We start from the raw sequence: 27,081 nt of genomic DNA, 5'->3' as shown, positions 1-27,081 counted from the left end.
AAGGTTAAAAACTCATCCAATTTTATGTCTTACAGGGCTTATACTGTGTTCGATATTGTATAACTGTATGTATTCAACTGTGAACCTAAAAATTTTACAGCCACTTTGGAAAGAAATGTACCCTTGCTCTGGAGTGTGTTACTGAGTATGTTAAAGCTGCAATGAAATGCTTCTTCTAATCATGTGGTTATTAATTTTAAAAAAATTAAAAATAATAAATTTTTTAATTTAAAAAAAGAGTTAAAAAAGAAATATCATATAGCAATGGAAAACCTGTCTGGGCTCTATCTGTTAATATGTGCTGTAGAGAGTCCTAAAAACAATGCAGACTTCAGAAATAAAACACAGAAGGATGTGGGATCGCAGAGCTATTTTATAAACAACTCGGAACCAGGCAAGGCTAGACGAAGTCATTTATGAACTCATACACAGCTAGAGAAAGTGCCAGATGCATGGATTAAAATTCTGCTCCAGGACTTGCTGCCTATGTGACCTTGGATATAGGCAGATCTCTACTCCACTTTCTGCAGTCATAGGATTGGGGTGGCATTGGTGTCTGCCTCCTGGAGTGCCTGTAAAGACTGAGTTTATAAATGTCTCAGCAGAGGCGTCAGTCACCACCATTATGATCTGAGGTATGTCCTTGACACTAGCATCGTCACTTGTTAAGAGCATTCAGAGAATCATGCTACAAAGCCAGCTATTACATAAAACCGCACCTGCATCCCATGGTGACATGAAGATGGCGTCCTGGGAAACGGACTCTGAAACAGACAGGGACCAGATGGTCAGAATGGCTTTAGGAAGAGGAAGAAATTTCAGAAATTTAAAATGCCATGAAATTTATGGGCAGGCCTGAAGTCTTAGAGACTGGCCTTTCTTGGACAAGTGTCCTCAGGTGCAGGAAGGCCTTGGGAGACTGAGAGGGGGAGGTGGCATCAGCTCTGATGGCAGGAGCGAGAGGCTGCACTGAGTTCCAGGGAGCCCCAGGCCAAGTCTCTGGGCAGCAACACTGTGGGGTAGGTCTCCAGCCCTCATTAGTGTTCCTAATGAGGGTGATGGCTCATCTTACCCCCCATTTAGCTGTGACAAACAGCATCTGAATGTGAAGCACTTGTTCAAAAGACGCATCACAGCCTGGGGCCTAAAGATCGAGGATGTCCATCCCCAAGCCACCTGGAAACTGCTGGCTCTGTTTCCATGGAAACTGCTTGCCCTTCTACAAACTGTATTGGAATACTTGATGAGGAGAAAATCCATTTCCAGGCTGTAGGAGGGTTGGCCGCCTATTGGCTTGACAAGGTCCTGACAGTAGGTTGTAGCCGGCTTCTCTGGAGTGAGAGACGGAGGGGTATGCCCGAGATAGAATCCATGGTCATCTATAATCTAATCTCAGAGTGAGGTGCCACTAATTCTACCATATCCTCTTGGCCATGTGGACTAATGGATCTTGGGGGAGTGTGGGATGGAGCTCCCAGACTGAATTCTCACAATGCCATTACTGGAGTCTTCCTGAAGCCTGGTCAACACAAGCACCTATGACTTTTCTCTAATTAATATCCTGGCCTTCACTCTCTAATGATTCATAAAGACATGGTCTGTTACAACCTTATTCATTCATATTTTTTTGTCGCTTTGGCTGGAAATCCAAGTCTGTTTACTTACCTTTTTATTTTCCTGCCTAATTATTAAGCGGTTTTTCTATTAGGGAGAAGAGACAAGAAAGAAAAAAAATATTAAGAAATGGCTTGCCCTCCTCCATGTGAATGGAAGGGAAACATTGTTTTAATATCTTTTGGTTGATACCCATACTTGTCACGTGCAATAAATCAACTTTCTTCCAATAATGGGACCAGAAGCAACTTCAGAGTGAACACACACCAAGCCTAAGCATTCTGTCTTTGCCTCGGCAGGTTTAAACATGTCAGCAAGCCTGGCACAGCTGCCAGGAAACGGGGTGTCAGCCTCCTTACTGAACCTTAACGTCAAATACAGCCCGCTCGGGCTTGGAAACACAGATTTGATTAATGGCTATAATCAAAGTAACTTCATTATGTAAGCATATTAACGCAGCCGAGAAGATATTTTAGTTTGTGCTAAGAACTTATTAATTCCTGGCAGGAGGAATCATTTTCTTTATAGGGATTAGAGCTGCCCAGTAGGCAGCCTCACTCGCTAAAACTTTTATGAACAATAAGTATTTGGACAGGAGGAATTTATGACTCTACAGCAGGGGCTGATCACGTCCTGGGTTTCTGCAGGGCCGTTCGTCAGACGCCCACAGTGGGTGTCACCAACATAATCTCATTAACCCTCATCAGAGCCTCAGGAGCCTCTCTCTGGTGTGTTCACTATTCTTACCAGAGAGGAAACAGAATGAGGTGCAAGGGTAGAGACCACAAACACAGAGGAGCTGCTCGGGCTTTGAGCGGCTTCAGGGGAAATGGGCAAAGCGGTGGCATCCATTTTTCTAATCCGTTTTCTGCAAACTTTGAAGAATCACGTTTTGTATGCCAGGGATCGCTGTACACGTGTGCATTAACACAAAGTGTGATCTTGGCATTGTTTAGAATATTATTCAAGCTTAAGGAGAAGAAAATTCTGGTGCATGAATGAAACTGGAGTTTGCTATGCTCAGCAGAGCAAGCCAGATAGATGCTAAGGACAAACACTGCAGGAGTCCCTGGTGTGGGGTCCCTAGAACAGCGATGATCATACAGGTGGAGAGTTGATGGTGGACCCTAGGATGGGGAGGCGGGGAGGAGAAATGGGGAGTTGTTTGATGGATACAGAACTTCAGTTGGATGACAGGGCTGGGAGCTGGGTTGAACTGAGGATTGTAGTATCATGGTGAATGTATTTAGTCCCACTGAAAGTGATCAAAGTGGTAAAATCTGTGCTGTGTGTAATTTTCATATTCATAAAGATGCACTACAAGTAGAGCTGTGTCTAAAAGCTGCCACTGTGGGCTGTACTGTTGAGAAGATGTAAGAAATGGGGACCACGGGGGTAAAGAACGATAAGGCTGGGGGTTGATTGGACTGCAGTAGTGTGGATTAAAGGGAAATTGACCTCTTGTCTCACTGAGGTTTGTCTCTGTGTCTAGGGCCTTTGTCATGAGAACCGGGAATGAGGAGCTGCTGGGTCCCTGTCCCTGTTCAAGGTTGTGCTTTGTCCTGTCTGAGTCCCACTCAGGGGATCCCTCTCCCCAGAGCTTTTTTACCCGCTCCTGGACAAGCCTGTTTCTGCCTAAGAAGCTGGATACTTTATGTGCATCCAGGCAACAAGAGATGTGTAACAAGCATAGTTCTGGGAGCTGCTGAACCTGGGGCCTACTGCCTTACAACCAGCACTTAGGACTCTCCATAATTCCAAACCCAGGACCATAATCCCCACTACCAGGAAAATGAGACAGAAGGATTAGAACTTCAAGGCCAACCTGACACCTTAGTGAGGCCTTTCTCAAAATGAAAATTTTTACAAAGGATGGGAATATATCTCAGTGATGATGACGTGTTTCCCCTAGCACATGCAAGGTCTCAAGTTCAGATCTTCAGCATGGAAAAAATTCTCCTTAATCTCATCTTTGAAATTGTGCTTTTAAAATCATTTATCATTTATTGGATTAAATGTATACTTGATATACATTTATATTTTGACAAAGAAGACAGCATAGTCATAAAGATGCCGTGGGTGTTAGTCTCTAAACAAGCATTTATGTACAAGAATCTGTATTTGTATTTGTTTTTCTTCAGGGGTCAGGTCGTACATGCATTTTTATCTTGGAGGTCCACCTAGTTTAGCCTAGCCTATCAGCCTCAGAACTACATTTTAGGTATGTACATCTGACAGCTTCTACATGCCCCTTCCGGTACCTTTTTTATATTGTAAGTGTATTTGAAGGGTAGATCGTTACTTTCAATTTTTGTTCCAAAAGGTCCAGAGAAACTTTCTTTGTAAGTGAAATCTGATGCAAGCTGGGAACGTGGACTGCAGCTCTGAGACATCTGTAGAATACACTCAGATGCCCACTCTCCCTCCCCTGGGCCCCAGGTCCTCCCTTCCCCTCCAACTACCCATCAATGCCTGCAGCCATCCACCCAGGGATGCAGGGAGTATGTGGGGAAAGTCAGGGCCAGACCCTTTGTAACATTTCTAGGCAAGACAGCCCTCCCTGCCACAGGGTGGCAGGACCATGCAGCCTATACTGACCCTATAGGGCAGGCCTTCAGGTACCTGAGGGTCACCCTTTAAGGATCACCCTTTGGAACAGATGTTCCCACCTGGCCCAGGCATAGCATATAAGTCTTGTGTAAAGAAACAGAACAGAAGTTTGGAACTGGCAGAATGGACCTGACACATAAGTGCCCCTACCAAGCCTTAGAGCTGTGCCCTGGGTGCCTGGGGGTGTAGTACTCACCTATCAAGTGTATTCATGCTACAAGGCAGCTTGAAACTAAGTAGAAAATAAAATCCATATAGAAGGCAGGGAGAGAGAGAGAGACAGAGAGAGAGAGGCTTTGTATTTTAAGTTTAAGGAAACCTCTTTTTTCTGTTTTTCCAATATTTCTGCTCTGATCTGGAGTCCTTCTGCTGGACAGCTTTAGTGTCAACTTGACTCACCTGGGCAAAGGGAGCCTCAGTTGGGGAATTGCCTCCATTGGACTGGCCTGTGGCCCTGTCTGTGGGGCATCTTCTTGATTGTTGAGTGATGTGGGAGGGCCCAGCCCACTGTGGGTTGTGCCACCCCTGGGCAGGTGGGCCCTCTAAGAAAGCAGACTGAGCAGGGGCCAAGGGAGCAAGCCAGTAAGCAGTATTCCTCCATGGCCTGTGCTCCAGCTCCTGCCTCCAGATTCCTGCCCTGAGTTCCTGCCGTGATTTCCCTCAGTGAAGAGCTGTGACCTGGGAGATGTGAGATGAAGTAAACCCTGCCTGCCCCGAGTTGGTTTTGGTCAGGTTTTTATCACAGCAGTGGAAAGTAACAAGGACAGTCCTTCAGATCACGTAGCTGGTCCTTACTGGTCCTTACTTACCCCTCAAGTATGAAGCACGCCGGCTGAAGAGGTGCTGGGAGCTTAGGAAGCACAGGTACCAAGGATGCCATGAGGAGACATCCCTCAGCCTCAGGAGGGCTTTCCAGGGGTTCCTGGTGGCTGGGAGCACAGAGTTAGCAGATGTCACTGTGGTCGGAGGCTGTGTGGCCTGTGCACCAGCCTCAGGCTCCTGTGCATGTGGAATGAGAGAACTGACCACTTTCTGGAGCGACCATCGAACACATGCAGGACATCAGGCTAGTTTTGTTCCCTGGGTCTATTTTATGGGTTAGAGTAATTAAGAATTCTTTTCTCTATGGAGAACACAGGTGTGGCCACAGGATCAGACATAGGAAAGGGTCTGAAGTATGAAAGCTGGTGAGGGGCAGGTGCGTTATTGACTGGCCAGCCTATGAACTTTGGCCTCTTTGGCTTCCTGGACCCAAGAAGAAGGAAAGGAAGAAAGGAGGGAGAGAGGGGAAGGGAGGGGGAGGGGAGACTTGCTGTTTTGGGGACTGCTAAAGGTAACTGCGTTCTTTTTGTGGTATTCTTGATTTTTCAATTGTACCTGGATGAAAATAAAGCTTTAGATCGGGGGCAGAAAAAGGCACAACGTTCCCCAATGGGCTTACTCTGCTCTAGCCTCAGACCCTTCTGTTCTGTGTTTCTTTACTTAGAAATAAAAAAGAGGACGATGTGAAGTATGAAATGACCTTAAAAGTCTCATCCCAACCTTCATTTTCCCCCTGAGAGCAGCTGTGTGGAGGGGAGGAGAGGGAGTTAAGGGGGAGGGGAGGGGAGGGATGGGAGGGGAGGAGGAGCTGGTCTGAGCTGGGAAGGCCTAGCATACGGCATTGAGTTGTGTCAGCCCAGGCTATGTTGCAATCACTTGGATGCTTTACACCCAATGGAATGAGTTCCATTCCAAGATGCAGACCTGGCATTCCTGGAGACCAGGCTTGGGCACTCCTCTGAAAGCTCCCCGGTTGATTGTAGCCTCCGAGACACGGCCTGAGCACTGCAGTTAGAATCTAGACTGTCTCCCACAGGCAATGAATGCTCTGTTTTCAACTAATGGAGCTATTGTGAAGGCTGAAGATCCCTTAGGACAGGAGACGTGGCATAATTAGGTCACCAGGAGCAGGCCTTTGAAGGTCCCAGCCATACGGTCTCTGCTTGCCATCTACTCCCATGCAAACAAGCCTCTGTCACCCACTGCCGTACCCTTCCCACTGTGACTGACTGAAATCCCTAAAATCAGGAGCCTCCCTTATGTTTTTTTGTCAAGTATTTTGGTCACTGATAAGCAAAGGTGAGAGTGTCTGATCCCTTCCACCTTTCTGGAGTCGGATGAAAACTGAGGCCCAGAGCAGTCAAGGGTCTCATCAACACAATGACACATGCAAAGTTGCACGAGGATCAACGAGGCTCTGGCTCGCAGCCTGTTTATTCACATTCTCATTTCATGAGGCACATGCAAGAAGGGCCCTGACGTAGCCCAGGGAGCACCTGATCCCAGGTCACATCTGCCGAACTTAGGGAACCAGGGCCTGACCTTTGGGCACCCTGTGGGCACCATGAGACTCCCACAGAGCCCCTGAGCAGCAGCAGGATTGCAGATAGTGACTTCTGTTCTGGTGTCTCATCTTTGAGAACATCACTAAATCATTTCCACCCAAGAGAGACTGAAATAGGAAAATCACAACTGCGTAGTCCACAAAAGTTGACTTTATGATGGCATCATAGTGAAATAAACTCGTTTGAATCTGTGCGTGAAAATGATGCTTCTGGTATCCAGGAAGTGGATCCATGACTTTCTAACATTCTAAGTGTGTTTGAAATTTCTTTGTAATGACATGTTGAGAGAGGGGTGTTTGAAAATAAAAAGAGTGAAGAAGTAAATCCAAAAAAGTGGCCATTCCTCAAAGCCCTCCCTCCTGAGTGCCCTCCCTCCTCAGAGCCCTCCCTCCTGAGTGCCCTCCCTCCGTGTCCTCTCCTGCCGTTACTTTTCTGAATGGGTGGAAGGATTGAGAGATTTCTCAGGAGTTAAGATTGAATATTAGAACACGGGAAGTCCCAGACGGCCCAGGGTGGTTGATCCCCCTCTATGCCCACAGTGCCTGTTTACACCGCCTCCTGGTTGACTCGCATCAGGAACTCTGACACGAACTCTGTCCCAGCTGCTTTTTTCTCTTCTTCACTAAGCGGAGGGACTGAGGCAGAGAACTGTGAACCTTGTCTGTTTTGAGGTTGGTCTAGTCTCTCAGCTGGAGAGTTAAGTCATTTAAAAGTCATTAAGCAAAGTAAGAAACACCGTCTTAAATACTATTTTCATAAAAGCCTTGATGATTAGCTGCTCCAGGGAGAGGGTGCAGAAAGTCCTGCTTTATAGCATTCGTCAGGTTTGGTGGTAGAGACACCGCCCCCCATTGCCGGTGTCGAGCTGAACAAGTAACATCCTTGTCCCCGTGCTGTGAGCTGGGAAGAGATATGCCCATCCCTGCCCCTGGTCAGGGGCTGCGGCAACCCTGCATCACTGAATCCTTAAACTGCAGGAAAGTGGGTCAGAGGATCAGAGGATGCTCCTACACAGTACAAGAATGCAGACTGCTGAGCGTTAAAGAAACAGTGGGGCAGCATCATGGCTAATGAAGGGAGCTTACAAACCAGTTTATCATGCTGTAAACAGGGCCTGCCTTAATCAGTAATTTTGCAGGGGAGCACACAGAACACAGCTTTGGCCGTAGTCGGCTTGGCTGCAGTTTTCCCCCAGCCCCTCCTTGGTTCCAAACCCTGTTAAATGACCCTATCTATTTGTTATGCTTCAGGAATCATGCCAGGGAGCTCAGCCACACTGACATGCTGTCATCTCTCAGCACCCAGGATTCTGACAAGTGAAAAGGTCGCCATGCCTTCAGACATCAGCATCGCAAAGCAGCCAGGGTAATGGCTCGTTAAAAGAATGGTCCTTTTGACCATTCTAAGCAGGAAAGGGAACCGTAGGCCGGCCTGAGTATTTCCAACTAAATGCTGGGTTCATTACCGGAATTAAAACCCACATTTTGATGGGACCCTCATCTAAGAGAGAAGCTTGAGTAAAAGAGAAACATTTCTCACAGAATAATATGAGCAAGTCATAAACCTGAGCTGCATGGTTTAGTTGGAATAAGTCTCCCACACAGAATGCAATAAAGCTCGTATATAATTATTTTTTAAGAAAGGAAAGGGCAGGGGCCAGGGTGATGGCTCAGTAGGTAACGGCACTTGGCATCAAGCCTGATGACCTGAGTTCAGTTTCCAGGACCCACAAGGAAGGAGGAGAGCCAACTCCTGCAATTTGTCATCCATCCTCACATGTGTGCACGTGTGTGTGCGCACTCACAAGCACACAGAGGCACACCCTGAATAAATACAATGTAATAAATATTTTTTAAAGGAAATGAAGGGCAAAAAGCAAGCAAGTCCTCAGAGCTTGTTTTTAGAGAGCAGTTTTCCTCACTTGTTTGAAGACACTAGGACACTATACTCCAAGGGGTTCTGGCTTCCCACTGCCTAGGATGCGGGAAGTCACACTTGTCATGTCCTCATGGGAAACCTGAAATTTCTTTTAGCGTTTTATAGACTTTCCCTTTCTACAGCTACTGTAAGGTGGAAGCCCTTGCCCATGGCTTTGAAACACCCATGAGACCATAAAGCATTGAATATGGATTGGTTTACAGACCACCTGTGTGTGTGTGTGTGTGAGAGAGAGCGAGAGAGGGGGGGGGAGAGAGAGAATTTTCTTGATAAACACAAGGGCATTGTAAGAACCAGGGTCATCAGAGTAATCAGGGAGCAGGTAGGGGTCACCTTTAAACGCTCGAGTAAATTTCGGCTTTCCAGGTTCTGAGTCGTGTTTTCCGGCTTTGAGAGGAATGGTAAAAAGTAAATTATGTCCTTCTTCTTGACCATGGGCAGCTTTGGGATCACTAGGAGCCCTAACTCGGCCTGTGGCTCTTGGGAGAAAAATATCTTGATTCATGAATTTGAGCCCAAACACAAGGTATTCTTAGAACAGAAACCAATGCTCAAATCCTTTGTGGAGGCTGCACCATGGTGGTGGTGGTGTGTGGCAGGTGGGGGGGGGGGGCGCAGTTCTGAGCTGGTTAGTGTCTGGCAGGGCAGGAAGAGGGAGACTGACTCATCTCTCTGAGTGCCCCCCTGCAACACACGGTTGCCAACAAAGGTTCCTGCTCCCTCACCATAGACTCCAAATCTTCAAAGCTCTCATTTTCTATCATCTCTGTTCTTGCCTGGGGAAGGCAAGGTGGTGCTGCTCCTTGGCAAAGAGGTGTGGCACTTTCTCAGAATACCAAACGTAGAATTGCTGTGTGACATGAATTCCACACCTGGAAATTTACCCCAGGACAGCGAAACAGGTGTGCAAATGTGTACTGCAGAATTAGTCAAGGTAGCCTAAGATTGTAAACACCCTTGAGGTGCAGGAGCTGGTGAGTTCATGCAGAATGCAGAAGAGGCCCACAATGGAGCACCACCAGACAATTAAAAAAGCAAGATATAGACCATCCTGTAATGTGCCCGAACCTTGAGTCCACTGCACTTAATGAATCCAGAAGGCCAGACACAAGAATAGATACTATATGATCCCGTTTATAAGAAGTGTCCAGAAAACATAGCAAAAGGTTACATCACTAATTGCCTAGACCTTGAGGAAGAAGAGGGGGAAGGCTGGGATTAGGCAGGGGGAATCTTCCTAGACTAATATAAGGGCTCTAACATTTGATATGACATGAGATCTTTCGACTATAAAATTGTTTTCAGGTTGTTTATTTTGCATATATACATATACAGTATGTATGTACATATATGTAATTAAGACTGTATATGCACACAATACACACCAATATATACGCACATAGTACACTTGTTGAATAGTGCCACCTCTCACCCCAGATTCATGTTCTGTTGACAGCTCAGACTATGAACTTATGAAGAAATACCTTCACTGCACATGTAATTAGTTAACCTGAGAACAGGCTGCACTGATCGGATCTTCATCTTCATTAATTGCAGCTGCAGAGCCTCTGTTTTCACAGAGAGCCATGGTATAAGGGTCCAGAAGACCACACATTTCGGAGGAACACAAATGCAGTTTGACATTAGAAACAGGGTGGGAGGGGGACTTTCTTCCTGTGCTTAAAGAAATGAGGGAAATGTGAGAATGTGGAGTTGGTTTAGAGAGGTTTTTTTTTTTTAAACTTCCTGGCCCCACTTGAGGCACCACATTCCTTTCCTATGTTTTTGGATTTGCCTTTTCGCTGGATGCTTTAGTGTCAACTTGACACACCTGGGTGGAGTGACTCACCTGAGGAACTGCCTCCATTGGATTGGCCCATGGCCAGGTCTGTAGAGCATTTTCTTGATTGTTGAGTGGTGTGGGAGGGCCCAGCCCACTGTGGGTGGTGCCACCCCTGGGCAGGTGGGCCTGTGTTGTATAAGAAAGCAGGCTGAGCAGGGGCCGGGGGAGCAAGCCGGTAAACGGTGTTCCTCCGAGGCCTATGCTCCAGGTTCCGGCCCTGAGTTCCTGCCTTGGCTTCCCTTGATAATGGACCGTGAGCTATAAGCCAAATCAACCCTTTCCTCCCCAAGCTGGTTTTGGTCAGTGTTTATGTCACAGTAAGAGGGTAACTAGAACAGCCTTCAAAATTTTATGTCTGTGATAGATCAGGATCTGTATCTGAACTTCTACCCAGAATCATTAGGGGCCCGATTCTCAGTTGTGGCAGGTTGTACCCTCATGTGTTTTGTAGTTGTGGTGGCCAGCTTGTGCTCAGGAGCCTTATCTGGGAGGATTCAGCGGAAGGATTTCACAGCCCTCTAGGTGTGTCCGTGTTTGTGTTGCTAAATTCCCCAAGCCTATTGTCAAATGAGGGTCACTCCAGTGTTAATTCTTTATCACGATTTCATTCCAAACCTGCACGGAAGGGCCTGTGACAGGTTCTCAGAACTGTCTTTCCTCTCTGTAACACAAGCCAAGCTGGTTTGCATGGCCCTTTGCCATTTGTGGTTTACATTTTTACTTTGTTTCTGCTCTTGCCCTGAAGGTGGAGGCTTTGGGTGCCTGAATGAGAAAGGCTGACTTTTAACTCCCTGATTTTCAGCCAAGTAAAGCACCCCACCATATGACGAGAACCAAATTGCAATATTGCGTTTCTAGTAGCTTTCCAGTATCCAGTTTTGTTCGGTGCCTGTTTTCCCTCTCAAGTTCTTGTAACCTTGGGAGGCCTTTAGGAAGGTACTTTTAAGAATAGACCGTCCAGGATTCGAGGTCATTCAAAGAATTGGGAGTGGGGTTTTATCTCCCGAGGCTAAGGATGGAAACTACAGATTAATTCTGGGTGGGAGAAAGGGAGCTTGCAAGGTTTCAAAGATTGCCTTTTTATCAGTAAATTGGGGATGAGGTTTCCTGTGCTACACGACACACAGGAAGGTAGGTCTGAGGTCTCCCGCTGACTGCTGTAGATGTGCAAAGTATGTAACATCCGAGCATAATGCAAAGGCTGCAAAGCACTTACAAAGATTGCTCTAAGTTGACTAGTAAGGTTCCATCTCCATGGCTGAAAGTGGTGTCAGAAAAGTAGATGATTCTGAAAAGAATAACATAACCCTGCATGTTCAGTCCTTTCCAGGCTAACCCGTGGTGTAATCATTTTCCTGTGTGTTCTGGATACAAAGACCATGCCCCGCCCCCCACAACTTCCTCCAACAGGATGGGATGGAATGCTGGCCCCTCGAATCTGAACCCACCGGGCATTTCCTGCCCATTTAGTGAAGCTTCATCTCCTCTTTCTGTTGCTTATCATGATTCTTGGTCCATAGTTTCTTCAGTAAATTTTATCTCAAAGGAATAAAGGCATCATTAGCTGAGGGCGGTGGTGGAGGGATCAAAGTGCATGCAGCTTTGCTGAACAAGGTATGTCCTTTGTGGTTTTTCAGTTCCTGCCATGATAACGTCCTATCCCAACACTACCCTGGCCACGCAGGGTCAAAAGAAGGAGATGAGCTGCACAGCCCATGGGGAGAAGCCCATTATTGTCCGCTGGGAGAAAGAGGATAGGATCATCAACCCTGAAATGGCCCGTTATCTCGTGTCCACCAAGGAGGTGGGAGAGGAGGTGATTTCTACTCTGCAGGTAAAAGCAAAACGCCACAAATACAAGACAGCATAATTGCACAGTCCTGGAAGAAGTTTTTTAAAAGTTGTCTCCTTCACGCACTCGTACACTTGACAGTGATGAGCTGTGAACATCCTGTTGGAGTCCACTCGAGAATCTCCATCCTTCTGCCCTTCCGCAGTAAAGATTGCTAGGGTGCTTTCAAAGTTTGTGCTCACAGCAAAATTATTATAAACACTCAAGTGGTTTGATCTTGAAAGTTATCCCCAGAGAAATGACAGCCTCTGGTGTGCACCTGTTTAACCTCATATAAAAACATCGGGTAAGTTTTGGAACAATAAAAAATATTTTGTTGGGGTGGAGAGCTGCCTCCAGTGGTTAGGAGCACTTGCTGCTCTTGCAGAGGACCCAAGTTTAGTTCCCAGCACACACATTGGGTCACTCACCTGTAACTCCAGCTCTGGGGGATCTGACACCCTCTTTTGGCCTCCCGAGACACCTGCACACATGTGCACATACCCACACACAGACACACAAATATATACATGTAGTTAAAAATAAGTATTTTTTAAAAAGAATAATACTTTGCTTCTTTGGAGAAATGGAATGCAAAAAAAATATTCTGTCATTGATTTAGAATAACGAGAGCCAGGAAGACGTGTGTTCTCTATTTTTTAAACATTGCTAGTTATTAACTGAGCAGTGCTTTTATGACGGGGAGGGTCGATGCAGAAGTATGTGCATAGGAAGGAATTTAAAACGCTGTTTGGAACAGACGGTGGTGCTCTCTCCAGGGTTCTATCCTGGAATTCATGTGGTCCAGACACCGTGGGACCCGAGCCCCGTGGTGGTGCAACCTCAGTTCCATAGGCAGCTACCTTCAGACGCCAGACGTGAGGATGTTCAGGTCATTTATATGAACTCCAAAGCTTTGCATATGACACACACATCCTCCTGTGCACGTTAAACCCTCTATATCGCTCCTCATACTGAAATGCAGTGCGAATGCTGTGCAAACAGTGGTGCTGATGGCTTAGGGGATGGCAGCACGACAGCGTGTGCGTGTTTGGCACAGATGTTGTGTCTTTCCAGAACTATGGAGTCTGTGGGAGCAGAATGGTGGGTACAGAGGGTCAGTGTATTTGTAGATAGGTTTCTTTAAGCAAGGTCACTTTGGGTTCTTCCGAGACAAACCATGAGGAAAAAGATAGGGATGTTATGTGTGGCATATCTATCAGCCTGATCATAACTCACATATATCACACATCCAGTTAACGACCTGCTTTGCATGGAAATAGTTTGCACCCAGAGGGAATAGGTGTGTATGGGTGTGTATTTGTGTGTGTGCATCTGTGTGTGCCAGAGTGTGATGGTATGTGTTGGCTTATGGGTGTGTATATCTCTGTTAGTATGTATATATGTGAGTTTGTGTGTGAGAGTGGATGTGTGTGTCTATGGGTATGTTTCTGTGTAAGTATGTATCCTTTATGAGTGGATCTGTGTGAGTATGAATGCGTGTCTGTGGATGTGTGTATCTGTGTATATGTGTGTAGTATGTATCTCTATGAGTGGGTCAATGTAAGTGTGGATGTATCTCTATGTGAGATGTGTATGTGTGTGTCTGTGGGTATGTTTCTGTGTATGCACTATCTATGTGAGTGTGGATATGTGTCTGTGGATGTGTGTATCTGTGTGTATGTTTGTGTGTAGTATGTATCTCGATGAGTGAGTCATTGTGTGTATATGTGTCTGTGTATGTGTGTATATTTGTTTGTAAATATGTATCTCTGTGATATGAGTGTGTCTGTGAGTGTGTGTGTGTCTGTTGTATCTGTGTGTGCCTATGTATGGGAGTAGGGAAGGGTGTGTGCTGGGCCTGGCAGGAAGATAAGAGAGCACTCTCCAGCCAAAGTCATCTGCTGATCTCTAGTTCACCCTACTAGAGAAGATGACCATCTGTCTTTCTGCTTCGGTCAACAGATTTTGCCAACAGTGAGAGAAGATTCTGGCTTCTTCTCCTGCCATGCCATCAACTCTTATGGGGAGGACCGTGGAATAATTCAACTCACAGTGCAAGGTAGGAAGCAGACAATGGCCGTTTGGAGACAGGCAGGGTCTGCCTGGATCCCAGCCTGCTAGGAACACTTCCAAATTTCAGGCAATCCTGAGTATGTATGAAGGCCCTGCTAACTCCAGATTTTTTTCAGAGCCTGTGATCACGTCAGATTGTAGCCCTGAAACATAGGGAACAAAACCCTTGTGGAAACCAGGGCAGATGAGCGGTCAGGAGCATGGTATGCTGGGTGCAGACATGCTCAGTGGGATGCTTTCCTCGCTCCATCTAAGCGAGGAGTAGGTGCTGGAGTAGGGAGATACTGCTAGGGGTAGGGAGCACACAGCCCACAGCCCACACGGAAAACTGACCCAGTTCACAGCACCATTACATGTGTGCCCCCTGGTCATTTTGCATAGGCTACTTGAAACCTTATGGAGTAGATGATCACAATGAAGGGGGTGTTTAACAACTGACGACAAACATGTTTTGAGTCAGAGATCCAAACTAGAACAGTTTTCATTCACATCCTGCAGGTTTGGCCGAGTTCCACACATACCATGAACAGGACGACATCTTATATCAATGGCATCATGCAGTGTAATTAGAAATAATTATCAATAAACGCTTTCAGATAGGCAGGACCTGGCCTTGCCTAATGCAGGCCACATTCAGCTTTTCCTCTAGAGTTTATGCCTGAGCTTAGTCTGAACTAACCCCTGCCCTTTCTGTTGATGGCACAGAGCCCCCAGACCCTCCCGAGATCGAGATCAAGGATGTCAAAGCACGCACAATCACTCTCAGGTGGACCATGGGGTTTGACGGCAACAGCCCCATCACTGGCTATGATATTGAATGCAAAAACAAATCAGGTAAGTCCTTTACATCCCCCCTCCATCTCAGCCTCAGAGTCCCTGACTTCCTCCACCCGCGCTCACACCTCACCTGCACTTACGAAGCTCAGACAGTGCTCTTCCCATCAACCATTAATTCATTGCATGGCTGTGTCCAGGTTGCCCTCCATGCCCAAGTTCAGCCCTGCCTCTTCCTTGATGGCCTGGCTGGGCCTCAGTCTTGCTCTCTTGACCTTGGCAGGTGTCCCTGCCACCCACAGGGCACGCAGACAGCTGCCAAAAGAAAGAGGCTCCTGTTACTAGCTTTCCTAATCCCAAACCCCCTTTACTTCCCACTTCCTCAGATAGATGACTGCCCTAGAGTGCAAGCTTGGTCCCCCTGCCCTTCACTGTGGGCTCTAGCATGCCAGGGTCTGCAGGATACGGCATATAGTGGGTTCCTGCAGAACAGGATGAGCTAATCCTCCTGCAAGGGTCAGTGGCTCTGCAACAGCCTCCTGGAAAGGCCCTAGGGACAGACCAGGGAGATACTGCCAGGGGTAGGGAGCACACAACCCACATTGAAAACTGACCCAGTTCACAGCACCATTACAAGTGTGCCCCCTGGTCATTTTGCATAGGCTACTTGAAGCCTTATGTTCCCTCTGGCTGAGGACAGACCACCACCCCTATGGCCTCTAGTCAGAATTTTACTGTGTCTTATAAAAGCTGCAAAGGAAGGCAAGCCCATCTGCACGGAAAGGGTTAATACAATCCTTAGAAGCTACAAAAGCGGCCTTTCTTCGTGTTTTCCGGGCTGGTGTGTTGATTCAGATTGCCTTGTCTGGAGTGATTTGGTCTCTGAACTGAGCTGTAACAACAAATCAAGCTCAAGCTAGCTGGGAAAGGCAGGTCCATAGGGCAGGGTATCTTGATAGCACTAAGAACCAGGACCAGGAAATGGAGACAGTAGATGACAAACCTGTTGAGGATTTGAGGAAAGCAGAATTAGGAGCTGGTGTGGAGGGAGAGCTGTGACTTGAGAACAGTGTGTGAGATCACTGGTTTGGGCACACAGATGAACAGAGGGGCGGCTCAGCTCACTGCCCTCAGTGATGCAAATGGGAACAAGAAAGGACTCCCATGGGGCAGTGGAGCTCCAAGTCACAGTGCCCTGGGAAAGAGATAGGGTAGCACTCATGGCATGGGAAGCTGTAGTGACCTGGGTGAGCTGACTTAAGACAGTGCTGATCAGAGCAGCAGGTCTTTCAGGGCCAGGACAAACAGGCCCTTCTCAGGGCCAACCGGGAGAGAGGACAGTCTTGCTGATAACTGTAAAGAAAAGGGTCAGAATCGGGCAAACAGCAAGAGGCCTGTGGTGCCATTCTGAAGTGAGGCAGAGGCTTCCAGGCTGAAGAAAGCAGGGACAGCCCCGCCTTCCCCAGGCTGAGCACTGGGGTGCTCTTACTCCTGGGACAGAACTCACAGATGTTTCCCACCACAGGGCAGCCAGACCTCTGTCGCAGCCAGAGGATGGTGACCAACAGCAGGGGGCGTTGGGATCCGGTCCATGCTGGCCCATCCGGCCCATGCTGGCCCTCTGCCTTTCTGTCTTCCTTTCTCTAGCTTCATCTGTGGAAATAGGGCATCACAGAGGCCACAGGCCACCCTTCCCTGGACCACAGTGTCCTCACGCCTCCCTAGAGCTCCCTTTTTTCGTGCCTCTGTATATTAACTCACAAATCTACTGCACTAGGCAGGAAGATGGTTGGCTCCATCCACCTGCTCGGTCTATTTCCATCCTGCCGATTGCGTTTAGTACCTGATAGGTGATAGACGCTGAGTAGATGTGTAAGGAGTCTTTGAGTCTGGAGTGTATGGAATGTTTCACTCATTGCTAGGCACAGCCAAACTCTGACAAATGCAGCCGTTCATATTGTTCAAATAAGCATCAAATGCTTAGGAGCAGAATGTTCCAATACACGTTTTCCCTAAACTTCTCATGCCCCATTGAAGAAATTTCAGCAAGCTCTCCCAAAATGCCCTGCAGGTTTCTTTGAGGCAGAGGCTCTGATTTTCTTTGTTTGCTTAGAGTTCTCTGATTTTCTTAGATCCCTAGCACTGAGCATGATGTCAGGTGTCCAAAGAGTGTACACAAAGACTTATCGTATGTACTTCACACGTAGATGAAATCTAAGACGCATTCTTACCAGCAGCAGGGTCTTTAAATGTAGAAATTGATGAGCCTCCACACGACCCAGTGGGGAAAACCCTTGTCTATAAAGCACAGCCAGGGTTGAGATGGGGGCAGCAGTCTGGAGCGAGTCCCAGGAGACACACTGGAGACAGGCCCAAGGGTCATGCAGGCCCAGCTCCATGACTGGGCTCCATACTAGGCCCCCCAGAGCCTGTGTGCTTTGAGTGGGAAGACCTAGAGGGAGAGAGAAGCCACACTGGTTGTAGGTAGTAGTTCACCTGGTGTTGTAAGGAGTCTGTCGTCAGCATCTTCATGGGTCAGGTGATTCCTCAAGTTTTCGGTGTGTAAACATCACCGCCATAATTTAAATGAATGTAATTTCTAGGCTAAGTTCATAGCAAACTCATCTTTCAAGTTACACCTCTTCCAGGAAGCATTCCTTTTCTCTATCCATAGCATCTTGTATTCCTTGGTGGGCTTGTGACTAGTTAATACCTGTTCTCCATGAGTTCTCACCCCCTGGAGAGCCATAGAGACCCTGTCTCTGATAAAGCCCTACATTGTGTCCTGCATCCCATGGTGCCTGGCACACATACCAAACTCATAATAACCACTCACTGAACCACTGACTCAACCCACTGGAGACACCAATAACTATCATCTCCCAAAGAAAATATACTCCATTTTTTATAATTTTACTAACCAGCAATACCTCAGCAGTGCTGTGAGCACTTCACTTTCTTAGTAAAGAATTTTCCTGCCAGTGTCGTCATCCGAGGATGAATCAATCCAATCTGGAAAACAGGAACTGCAGCCCCGAAGGGCATCGTTCTGCCCTGTGTGTCCACAGATTTTAAATGTTCTTACCTGTGTTTCGCTAACCAGTCCTTCCTGAACCCATCCTGCATCCGTTTGACCAAACAACCCCCCTTTCTATGACTTGAAGACAGATGAGTACCTTTGGTTTCCTGTGCACCAGAAAAAATATCTGAAGACCCCACGTCCTGATCCCTGTCTCTGACTACCCGCTCTGGACACACCCAGGACAAAGCCCTGGTGTCATCTGGTGCGGAGAAGGCACAGAGGAGTCGGCATCTGCCCCATCACAAGAACTTTCTTTTCTCTACAGCCAGCAGCTCTGTGGCCTTTGATTGCCTCATTGCTTGGTTCCAGGGGACACTAAGTGCCCCGCTACACGCATGCTACAGGCTCTTCTACGGTTCTCCAGTGTCTCCTCATGTGACCCCTCCTCCCAGCTCACTGCCTGCAGTTGTCACATGTGCTCCCTTCTCTGGCTTCTTTGGTCGGTCCTGCTTTCCTGCTTTTCTGGCTCTTCCCCTCCACCGCGAAGGGCATCAGCACCTTGGTCAGCTCCTAGTAAACAGGGCTGGGTCCACCCCAAACACCAACTGCCTTGGGCTGACGGGGGCTCTCTCTCATCCAGGCCCCTCCCTACAGCTTCCTGAGGACATTATCCACAAGAAGATGTGAAGAAAGATTTCTCGGTGTTCCTGTGGCAACCTCTTGACTCTAATCTTGCTCTGAGCTTGAGTTTTCAAGCCTTCTATGTTCCTCTCTCTAGGACTTTCATCCAGCCAATACTTGCTCTAACCCTTGGCCTCTCATAGTATCTCTTTAAGCCACATTCACCTATACTGTCTTACCCTTGTTCCAAGTGACCTGACATCTTCTGGGGTCAAGTATTCAAGCTAAACTCAACCACAGATACTGTGTACGCTCCGTCTTTCCTGAGTTTATTTGGAATTAGGGAGGCAGCGATGGGCTGCACTTCCCCATCTTTTACCACCAGCCACGTAGGGGCCTGTCACGTACAGCTGCCCACTTTTCAATGATTGCTTTCCAAGCCAGGCCACACGTGACCCTCTGAGTCTCACTTCCTGCAAAAGCATAGGTGTTATGACACTTCCCGACCAAAGATGTCATCATGTGCACCTAACCAAACTCTGTGCACCATTCCTCCTGCTAGTAAACCAAGACTAGCACTGCAAAGACCTTACTCTAGTGTTGCAGTCTTGAGCAGGTGTCTGGCAATATCCAGTCTCATTGGGTGTCTTTTAAAGGCTCAGCGCTACAGGAGAAGTAGCTTGAACTTGTGGACACAGAACATAGATCAAATTCCAGCCCCAGTTTTCACTAGCTGTATGATAGACTGGGTCCTAGAACCTTCACACTGAAAAAAGACTTTCCAGTTTGGCAGGATGACATAAGAGTTCAATCAAATGAGACAGCCTTTTTAAACTCTACCAGTCCACCAGGAAGACCCAGACAGTGAAGCTTTTTATAACAAAGCTTCCTGTGCACCATGCTCAGAGACTGATATACAGCAGATTTGAAAGTGCAGTCACCAGGGCTGGAGAGATGACTCAGTGGTTAACTACTCTTGCAGAGGACTTGGGTTCGATTCCCAGCACCCACATGGCAGTTACAAACCATCCTTAACTCCAGTTCCAGGGAATCCAACTTTCTCCTCTGAACTCCATGGCACTGCACGACACAGGTGCACTCACACACACGCAGGCAATGCACTCATACATATAAATAAAAATAATAAAAAGAAAGCACAGTCATCAACAGACTTTGAGGTGGCGGGGTGGGGAGGAGCAAGCCACACTTATAAGATGCCTCGCCCAGGACCCTGATGAGAGAATGAAATTACAAGGTGAAATGCAAATATGGCCAGGAAGGGTGCAGCATAGTGCAGGTTAGCATTCTCACAGTCGGGAAGGAACAGATTCATACCTAGGAGTTTGAGGGCACAAGCTTGAGGGGCAGTGTGTGGGGGTAGCTGAAGAAAAGAGCGAGGGGTGGAACTGGTACAGGGACGTACGTCAGGTCTTCTGGCCCACTGAATGGAGGGGCAGAGCTTTTTAGAGGTGGAAAGCAAATACTTGATCAGGAGGGTTTCTGGTCATCCTGGAAGATGGTTTTGCAAGAGGATCACCTACCGTGACTTGGGATGGGGCAAAAGAATCTTAGCAGGCGCTAAGTGCCCGGCAAGATGCAGAGGTGTTCTCTCCCTACCTTGGCCCTTTATGTGACTTGGAAAGTGGGAGGGAAAAGTGGCCAGTGGATGGCTATTCATGTGACCCTTCGGGCGCTCAGGCTCTTGTACATCCAAGACACATGCATCAATGCCGAGTGTCTCCATTGGCCCTGGCACTTCTAGAAACTTCCATATTGTCTAGACCCCTCAACCACTCCGGTGTCTGCTTCCTCCCAGGTTTCTCTGTGTCTTGTGATGCTGTCCGTGCCTCCCTTTATCAAAACATCTGCAGAGGACCCAGCTTTCTCTCTGCGGGACAGGCTCATCCTTGGGCATCATTTCATTGATATAAATTTCTTCCTCTCATTCATTCTCTGTCAAATCCCACCATTCAATGTTTTGCCACATTTTCTCTTTTCCATGTCACACCTCTAGGTCTTCTACACCCAAAGACGTCTGTTCTTTTCACTGCAATATCAAGAATCAATTTCCGTTATGTGTCACTAAGAAGAGAGAACATTCATAAATGGTCTTAAGGCCATGTGCTTCTTTTTCTTCATGCCTTTAAAATCCCTTGCCCCTACCTTGGGACAGGGAAGCCCCCTGCTCCCATCTCATGTTGAGCACTAGTGTGACAAAGGAATTAGCTCTTTCCAAGACTTTGGGGTCCTTGGGTTGGACCTTTGTGTGCTCATTTAACACACATGTACTGTGTCCCCACAGAGCGAGCACTGGGGATACAGCGCTGAATGGCAAGTGTGGTCTCTGTCCCCGTGGAGCTTAGACTCCACCAGGAAATACAGAATGTTCAGGAAAGACCTTTAAGTGTGCTGAGTGCCACAAGAGAGGACGGGGAGAAGGGCAGAAAGCATCCTCTCACCCAGGGTCTCGGCTGCTTTCTTTTTCTTCCAGAGCCAACACCTGGTCATGCCTACCCACCCCAGGCAATAACTGCACAGATTCTCCTAAGAAGCTTTTACTTGCCCCCCTGTCTTTTTCCAAAGCCCCTAAAAGCCTTCCCAAACCATCACAGGTTCCAGGATAGGGCTTCACACTAGGCAGGTACTGACATTCCAAATACCCGAGATTGAAAAATGGTCCCCACAACAAAACATATGGGATGAAATGGATAAAAAGTGTTCAAAAATTAGAATCAATCGATGTGTTTTCTTGGTGGCTTAGAAGCTCACACCGGCTTGTGTGGAATTAACTTAGATTTCTTACAGTATTTGGGAAAGAAAGGACTGAGCATGAGCAAGTTTTGTATCACTGGGAACTAGGGAACCGGGGGGAGGCGGGGGAAGAGATGTCTGAGCTAGCCTGTTTCACTGCACTGCACAATGAGCCCTTGTGTATGGCCAGCTGTCACCACCCTCTCCTGGCCTTCCCCAATCCCATGTTCTGTGTTGGCGCCAAGGTTCCACCCTGTATTAAACACTGCAGCCCTTGATCCCCCAGGCATGGATAATGAGTGTGTGATTGCATGTTCTTTCTCTGACAGTCAGCTCTAGCTGACAACATTGTATTGAGATTTCACTTTGGGTATAAACTTTTTCTTCCCTTCTTATTTATTTTCTTTTTTAAAAAATTCCTATTGTGAACTTTCAAAGGCAGAGGAAAAAAACTCACATCTCTATCTCTTCTTTTTTGAAAAACAAAACCCAAAAGACTCCTGGGATTCTGCTCAGAGAACCAAAGATGTTTCCCCTCAGCTGAACTCGGCCACCATCATTGATATCCACCCTTCCTCCACCTACAGCATCCGCATGTATGCCAAGAACCGGATTGGCAAGAGCGAACCCAGCAACGAGCTCACCATCACGGCGGATGAGGCAGGTGGGTGGCGTGGGGTGGAGCGCATGCCCAGCGACCCAGGAGGGCACTCTTTGGGGCTCCAGTGTTTAAATATAGAGTCAGACATTTGCCCACTCCTGGTAATGTTCTTTGGTGGGTGTTTCCCATGGTCCTTTGTGCTTTAGCAATGCCCGAAGTGCTCAGCCTCCAACTGTGAAGGCTGTACGACAGGATTCACTTCCAGACTCCCGTAGCTGAAACTTGGAAGAAAAACAAGAAGCTAGCGGGATGGTGAGCGTTAAGGAGTGTTGCCGTTGTGCCATCCCTTTGCTTTGATGCACTGGGCTCAGTTTGATGGGGGGCCCCCCGAGCGTATCTCCTGAGACCCACGAGTCTGAGTATGGGAGAGACAGGTGAATACTGACCTAGGAAACTCCATGAGTGTGTATTGTGGGGGCATGGGGGAGCACAGATTATTCTGTTGATTGTCAGCATCACTGATTTACATAAACTGTTGGTCTTTCCCCATTACAAGCATTTCTTATTTAATGTTGAAAAATTTGGAGATAGAGATAAACATTTTGAGACAGACAAAGCCTCTTTGACCATCCTGCCACCTAGAGCGGACCTAGGGACGTGCCGATAGCACCTTCTAAGTAATTGTTGTGACCTGTTTAATTACTCATATGTGTATGTATGCATGCTCACCGGTGTGCACATCCACATGTGCACACACAGAGATGCACATGTGTGTATACACAGCCTGTAACACTTGAATCATTCCTGGCTGCCTGGCTGGAATTAACTGGTTTTTAGAGGAAAACTAGGTAGAGGCTCAGTGGCTGCAGGAGGTTAAACCAAAGCCCTTGGGCTGACCTTCTTTCCTGTCAAAGTCTAAGAAGTGAGATTTCTGAGGCAAACCGGTTGCAACATTACAAGTCTTCTGTTATGCGTGCGTCAATATTAGCCTCGAGGAAATAAGTTTAAGTGTATGAATCTTGCTTAACTGCAATACAGTGCCTGTTTCTCGGTGCAGGGAGACATCCAACCTTCTGTTTTGAGGGTGGATGACAGGTTGCCTGTCTGCTTCTGTGTCTGATCCTTGGACTCTCTACATATCTTCTCGGCTGTAAAGTAGACAGGATGATAAGCTTCCTCCTTACGCAGACGCATCTGACTGCTGGAAAACCAAATCCCAAGCTGCGAAAGTACTTTGCATTGCGTGTCGACATGGCTTTGGCAAAAGCAGAATCTTATTTAAATATTTGCCTACATGGTCCCCGAGTTCCTGGCATTTGCGTATGCTGGCTGCGCAGAGAATAGGCTTCTTGGCCGCAAACTCGGCCTCCTCCTGTCCTCTAACCCCCGTGTCTAATGCTGCACCATCTTCAGCCGGGTCACGCTGGCTGCCTTTTCCCTATGGACCCTTTGCAGCTGCTTCTCTGATGGCCACTTCGAGCCTCTCTGCTGCTGTGTTCGCAGTACCCTTTCCTCCTCACCTCTGCTGGAGTTTCCTGTTGCCATGGCAGCCTCTGTCTCTGCAGCCAGGAGGCCAAGTGAAGTGAACAGCCTTGGGTGCTAATCTGCAGGGCAACCGCTGGGCATCTCTGCAGACCAGTTCCTAATCAGACCCCTTCGGCTCTTGGGCTGGGCTCTTGGACATTACCTTGGTGCTGGCTATGGCCAGCCTCACGTGGATTCTCATTTCACATACAGATAAAAAAAGGAAGTGGACTCCAGGAGAGCAGAGCTACCAAGGGAAGCCAGTCTTTGTCTTGGGGCAGGGTTGGCGTGACTGAAATGAGAAAGTCGTTCTCCATGTGGGACTCCATGGGAGTGCCTCTGGTCTGACCAAGAGTCCCTCCGTAGAACTGACTGCATGGGCTGACAGGGGGGCTCTATCCATCTGAAGAGGCCTTTCCTGTCCTGTTGCTCCCTCTCCTGTGGATGAAAAGAATAACCCTCAAGCAGTGATCCTTGACCGGAAGCTTCTGGGAGCTATAATGATGTCATGTCCAAGTGTCTGGCACCTGAAGCCACCTCTTGCAGTGGCACCTGACCCGTGTCCTGAGGTGCTTAGCTGTGGACACCTCCCCCCCTGTTGCTTTTTGGCTATACTCAGTGACCCCCACAGCCCAGCTCTGACCTGCCTTTTGGTGCCCAAGTTACTGTGTCTGTCCTCTCCCCACTATGGAAAGCCCTTCAAACTCTGTCTTTTCTACACTTTTCCCAGAAGACCCAGGTCAGAGATGCTTCTTTTCCCACAGTAGCTTTTCCAGTCTCTGGGTGGGCTCCATGCTTAAGTCTCCCCGGCACAGATCATATGAGGCTTACTGTCATTCCTCCACTGACCCTGGTATTGTGAACTGTGCTGTGACCCCCCCCCCACCTCCATACCAAGGACCAGGTGCTATTTCTATATCTATCCTGAGTGTATGTTGTACAGAGAATTTCTCAGTGTGTGTGTGGATTCAAAGTATACATTGTTCTGCGTGAGTGTCACAGCGGGGTTTGTGTGTCTGATGAGAAAATATATGTTGGATGTCGGGTTAAACCCACAGTGGAGGTTCTGAAGGATGTTAGGATCTGAATGCTGGAGTCCCCCCAAATTCTCCTACCCCTCCACCCCCCAGCATCACTTTAGTAAGAGGTGGGGCCTTGAGGAGCTGATGAGGCCACAGGGGTGGCACACTAATGAATAGAATTAAACTCTTACAAGAGACCCAGGAGAGTTTGCTCACTCTTCCACCATTGGAGGACGTGGGGAGAAGGTGCCATCCACACTTTCACCACACATGGAATCTGCTGGTGCCCAGACACTGATGTCCCAGATCTAGGGAACAATTTCTGTAAAAGTCAAGGTTGTGGTTCTTATAAGACACTTGGTTTGAGGCTGAAGAGATGGCTCAGTGGTTAAGAGCACTGCTGCTCTTGCAGAGGACTCAGGTTCAGTTCCCAGCACTCACATAGTAGCCAACAAGTATCCATAACTCCAGTTCCAAGGGATTTGACACCCTCTTCTGACCTCTGCAGGCATTGCACAACATGGGTGCACGTACACACATGCACGCAATACACTCAAACACATAAAATAAAAAAAATCATAAAAGGTATATGTACTTAGATCTAAGTGCATCCAAATAAAATAAATTTAAAAAGAGGAAAATGCAACAGAGATTCCACATGATCAGCAGAAGCTTCAAATGTGTTATATTTTATATTTGTATTTTATTATATTATATTTTTTCTTTGTGGAAAAGTCTGAAGACCCCTTTGCCCCATGGGAAACTGATTTGGGATTCCACAGCATCCATCTGAAGGCCGACGGAAGAAGGAGCAGCTGCCTTACCCACGCCTTCCTAATGATGGAAAATAACATTTCTCAAAGCCTCAACACTGGTATTTTTTATGCAAAAAGTGCCCAAATGTGCTATCATACTAGTTAAATACACTTGACCTCAGAAAGCAGGCATGCATCAAAGATCACACAATTTAGCACATAAGTCTTGACTCCCCCAACAACCCTTAGTCCCCCTAAAAAAGGATAAGTCAGGAGAGTAAGTGGAGACACAGTCAGTGTTAACAAGATCAGCTCTTAATGGACCAGAAGTGCATCCGACTTCCCAGGGATCGGTGATACAGATTAGGCATGCCACATCCATGGCTGACCCTCACCTCAGACCCACTTCTCCATTAGCAACTGCGCCCTGAAGGTTGTATGTCACAGAGTGCCTTGTGTCCGGGTGTGGGGTGGTTGATCCCGTCACCGTCTTCATTGTGAATCTGTGCATCAATGTGTAAGCTCAGTTATGCCAGTGCTCCCTGAACACCACTGCATTTTCAGACTATCAGAAGATGGGAGGTTTGGATTTCAGAGAGTTCAAAACACAGTATTGGCTTTCCAGGGGATCTGGTGCTAAGAGTCTCCGTGAGCCAGGCGTGCCCTGTGCCTGACAGAGCCTCCCGCCGTCTCCTATAGCAGTTTGACGCTCTTTTCTTTAACCTTGGTTTGGGGAAAACCGTAGAAATGAATCCTGAAGAAATCATCAGTATTCCTGCTGGGCCTTATACATAAGAAATGTAACCCTGATGCTATCCTAGAATTTTCTGGGAATGTTCTAGACTGTTACCAGAATGTTCTTTCACTTTCTCCTTCGCTTTCTGGTTTTTGCCTAAGTATCATCTCAATCAATCTATCTCAACCACCCTATTAGAATTCTACTCACTGTCTGCTCTGGTGTGCTGGGACCCCTCTTTCCCATAACACTCTCCTTAGAGAAATCCCATGACCCTTATCCCTCTGAGACAGTGGTACTGTCTCCAGTTGCATCCATTTTCCTGCGAAATGACATGACTTTATTCATGGATGAAAAATAATCCACTGCCTCTAGGAACCCCGTTTTCTTTATCCATTCCTCTTCTAGTGGTCACTCAGACTGGTTCCATAACTCAGCTATTGTGAACAGTATGGCAACGAACACCAGTCCTGGCCTCCACTAGGACCCATAGTGGATGCTCAGTCAACTCTCCAACATGGAACGTAGAGGTGGATGTTTGCAAGGAAGACCATCAGGATGTCTCACTCCAGTTCAATAAACAAACTCAGAACTCTTGCTGTAGCCAGGGCGTGAATACCTGGTGGACAGAATGACCTTGAATTTCACTGCCATTTGAGTGCAACAAGATGCTGTCAGGGACAGGAGCTCAGTGGGCGGGAAGCAACCAGTTCAGGAGGAACCCATGCAGACCAGCCAGTGAGTTCAGGAGGAACCCATGCAGACCAGCCAGTGGGCCACGAATGGCCAGGAGAGAGCATAGCCTGGCCCTGTGCATTTGGCAGTTAGGGAGCTCTCTGGTCACTGTTTCTAGCCAAACAGAACGAGTAAAAGTTGCCTGACCATGCACCTTGCAAAACACATTAGAAACTTCAAATAGTCTCCACTGCTTGCTGGTTTACAGACTGCCTTCTACAGTTGTGTGGAGATGATTCTG

General features: G+C 47.5%; 1 protein-coding gene across 1 annotated transcript in view; it reads left to right on the top strand.

Moving 5' to 3' along the window:
• The window catches only part of Dscam (DS cell adhesion molecule), a 625,182-nt gene that overhangs the window by 473,264 nt on the left and 124,837 nt on the right, over positions 1 to 27,081 (top strand). Inside the window, exons 12-15 of the mRNA XM_008826928.2 lie at positions 12,030 to 12,226; positions 14,189 to 14,285; positions 15,005 to 15,133; positions 21,964 to 22,131. Of these exons, the coding sequence (XP_008825150.1) occupies positions 12,030 to 12,226; positions 14,189 to 14,285; positions 15,005 to 15,133; positions 21,964 to 22,131 (591 nt within the window). The remainder of the gene's footprint in view (positions 1 to 12,029; positions 12,227 to 14,188; positions 14,286 to 15,004; positions 15,134 to 21,963; positions 22,132 to 27,081) is intronic.

This window comes from Nannospalax galili, unplaced genomic scaffold (assembly GCF_000622305.1).
Source record: "Nannospalax galili isolate Female #2095 unplaced genomic scaffold, S.galili_v1.0 scaffold192, whole genome shotgun sequence".
Lineage (NCBI taxonomy): Eukaryota > Metazoa > Chordata > Mammalia > Rodentia > Spalacidae > Nannospalax > Nannospalax galili.
The sequence above is the reverse complement of the archived record's forward strand: the minus strand, read 5'-3'. Positions and strand labels throughout refer to the sequence as shown.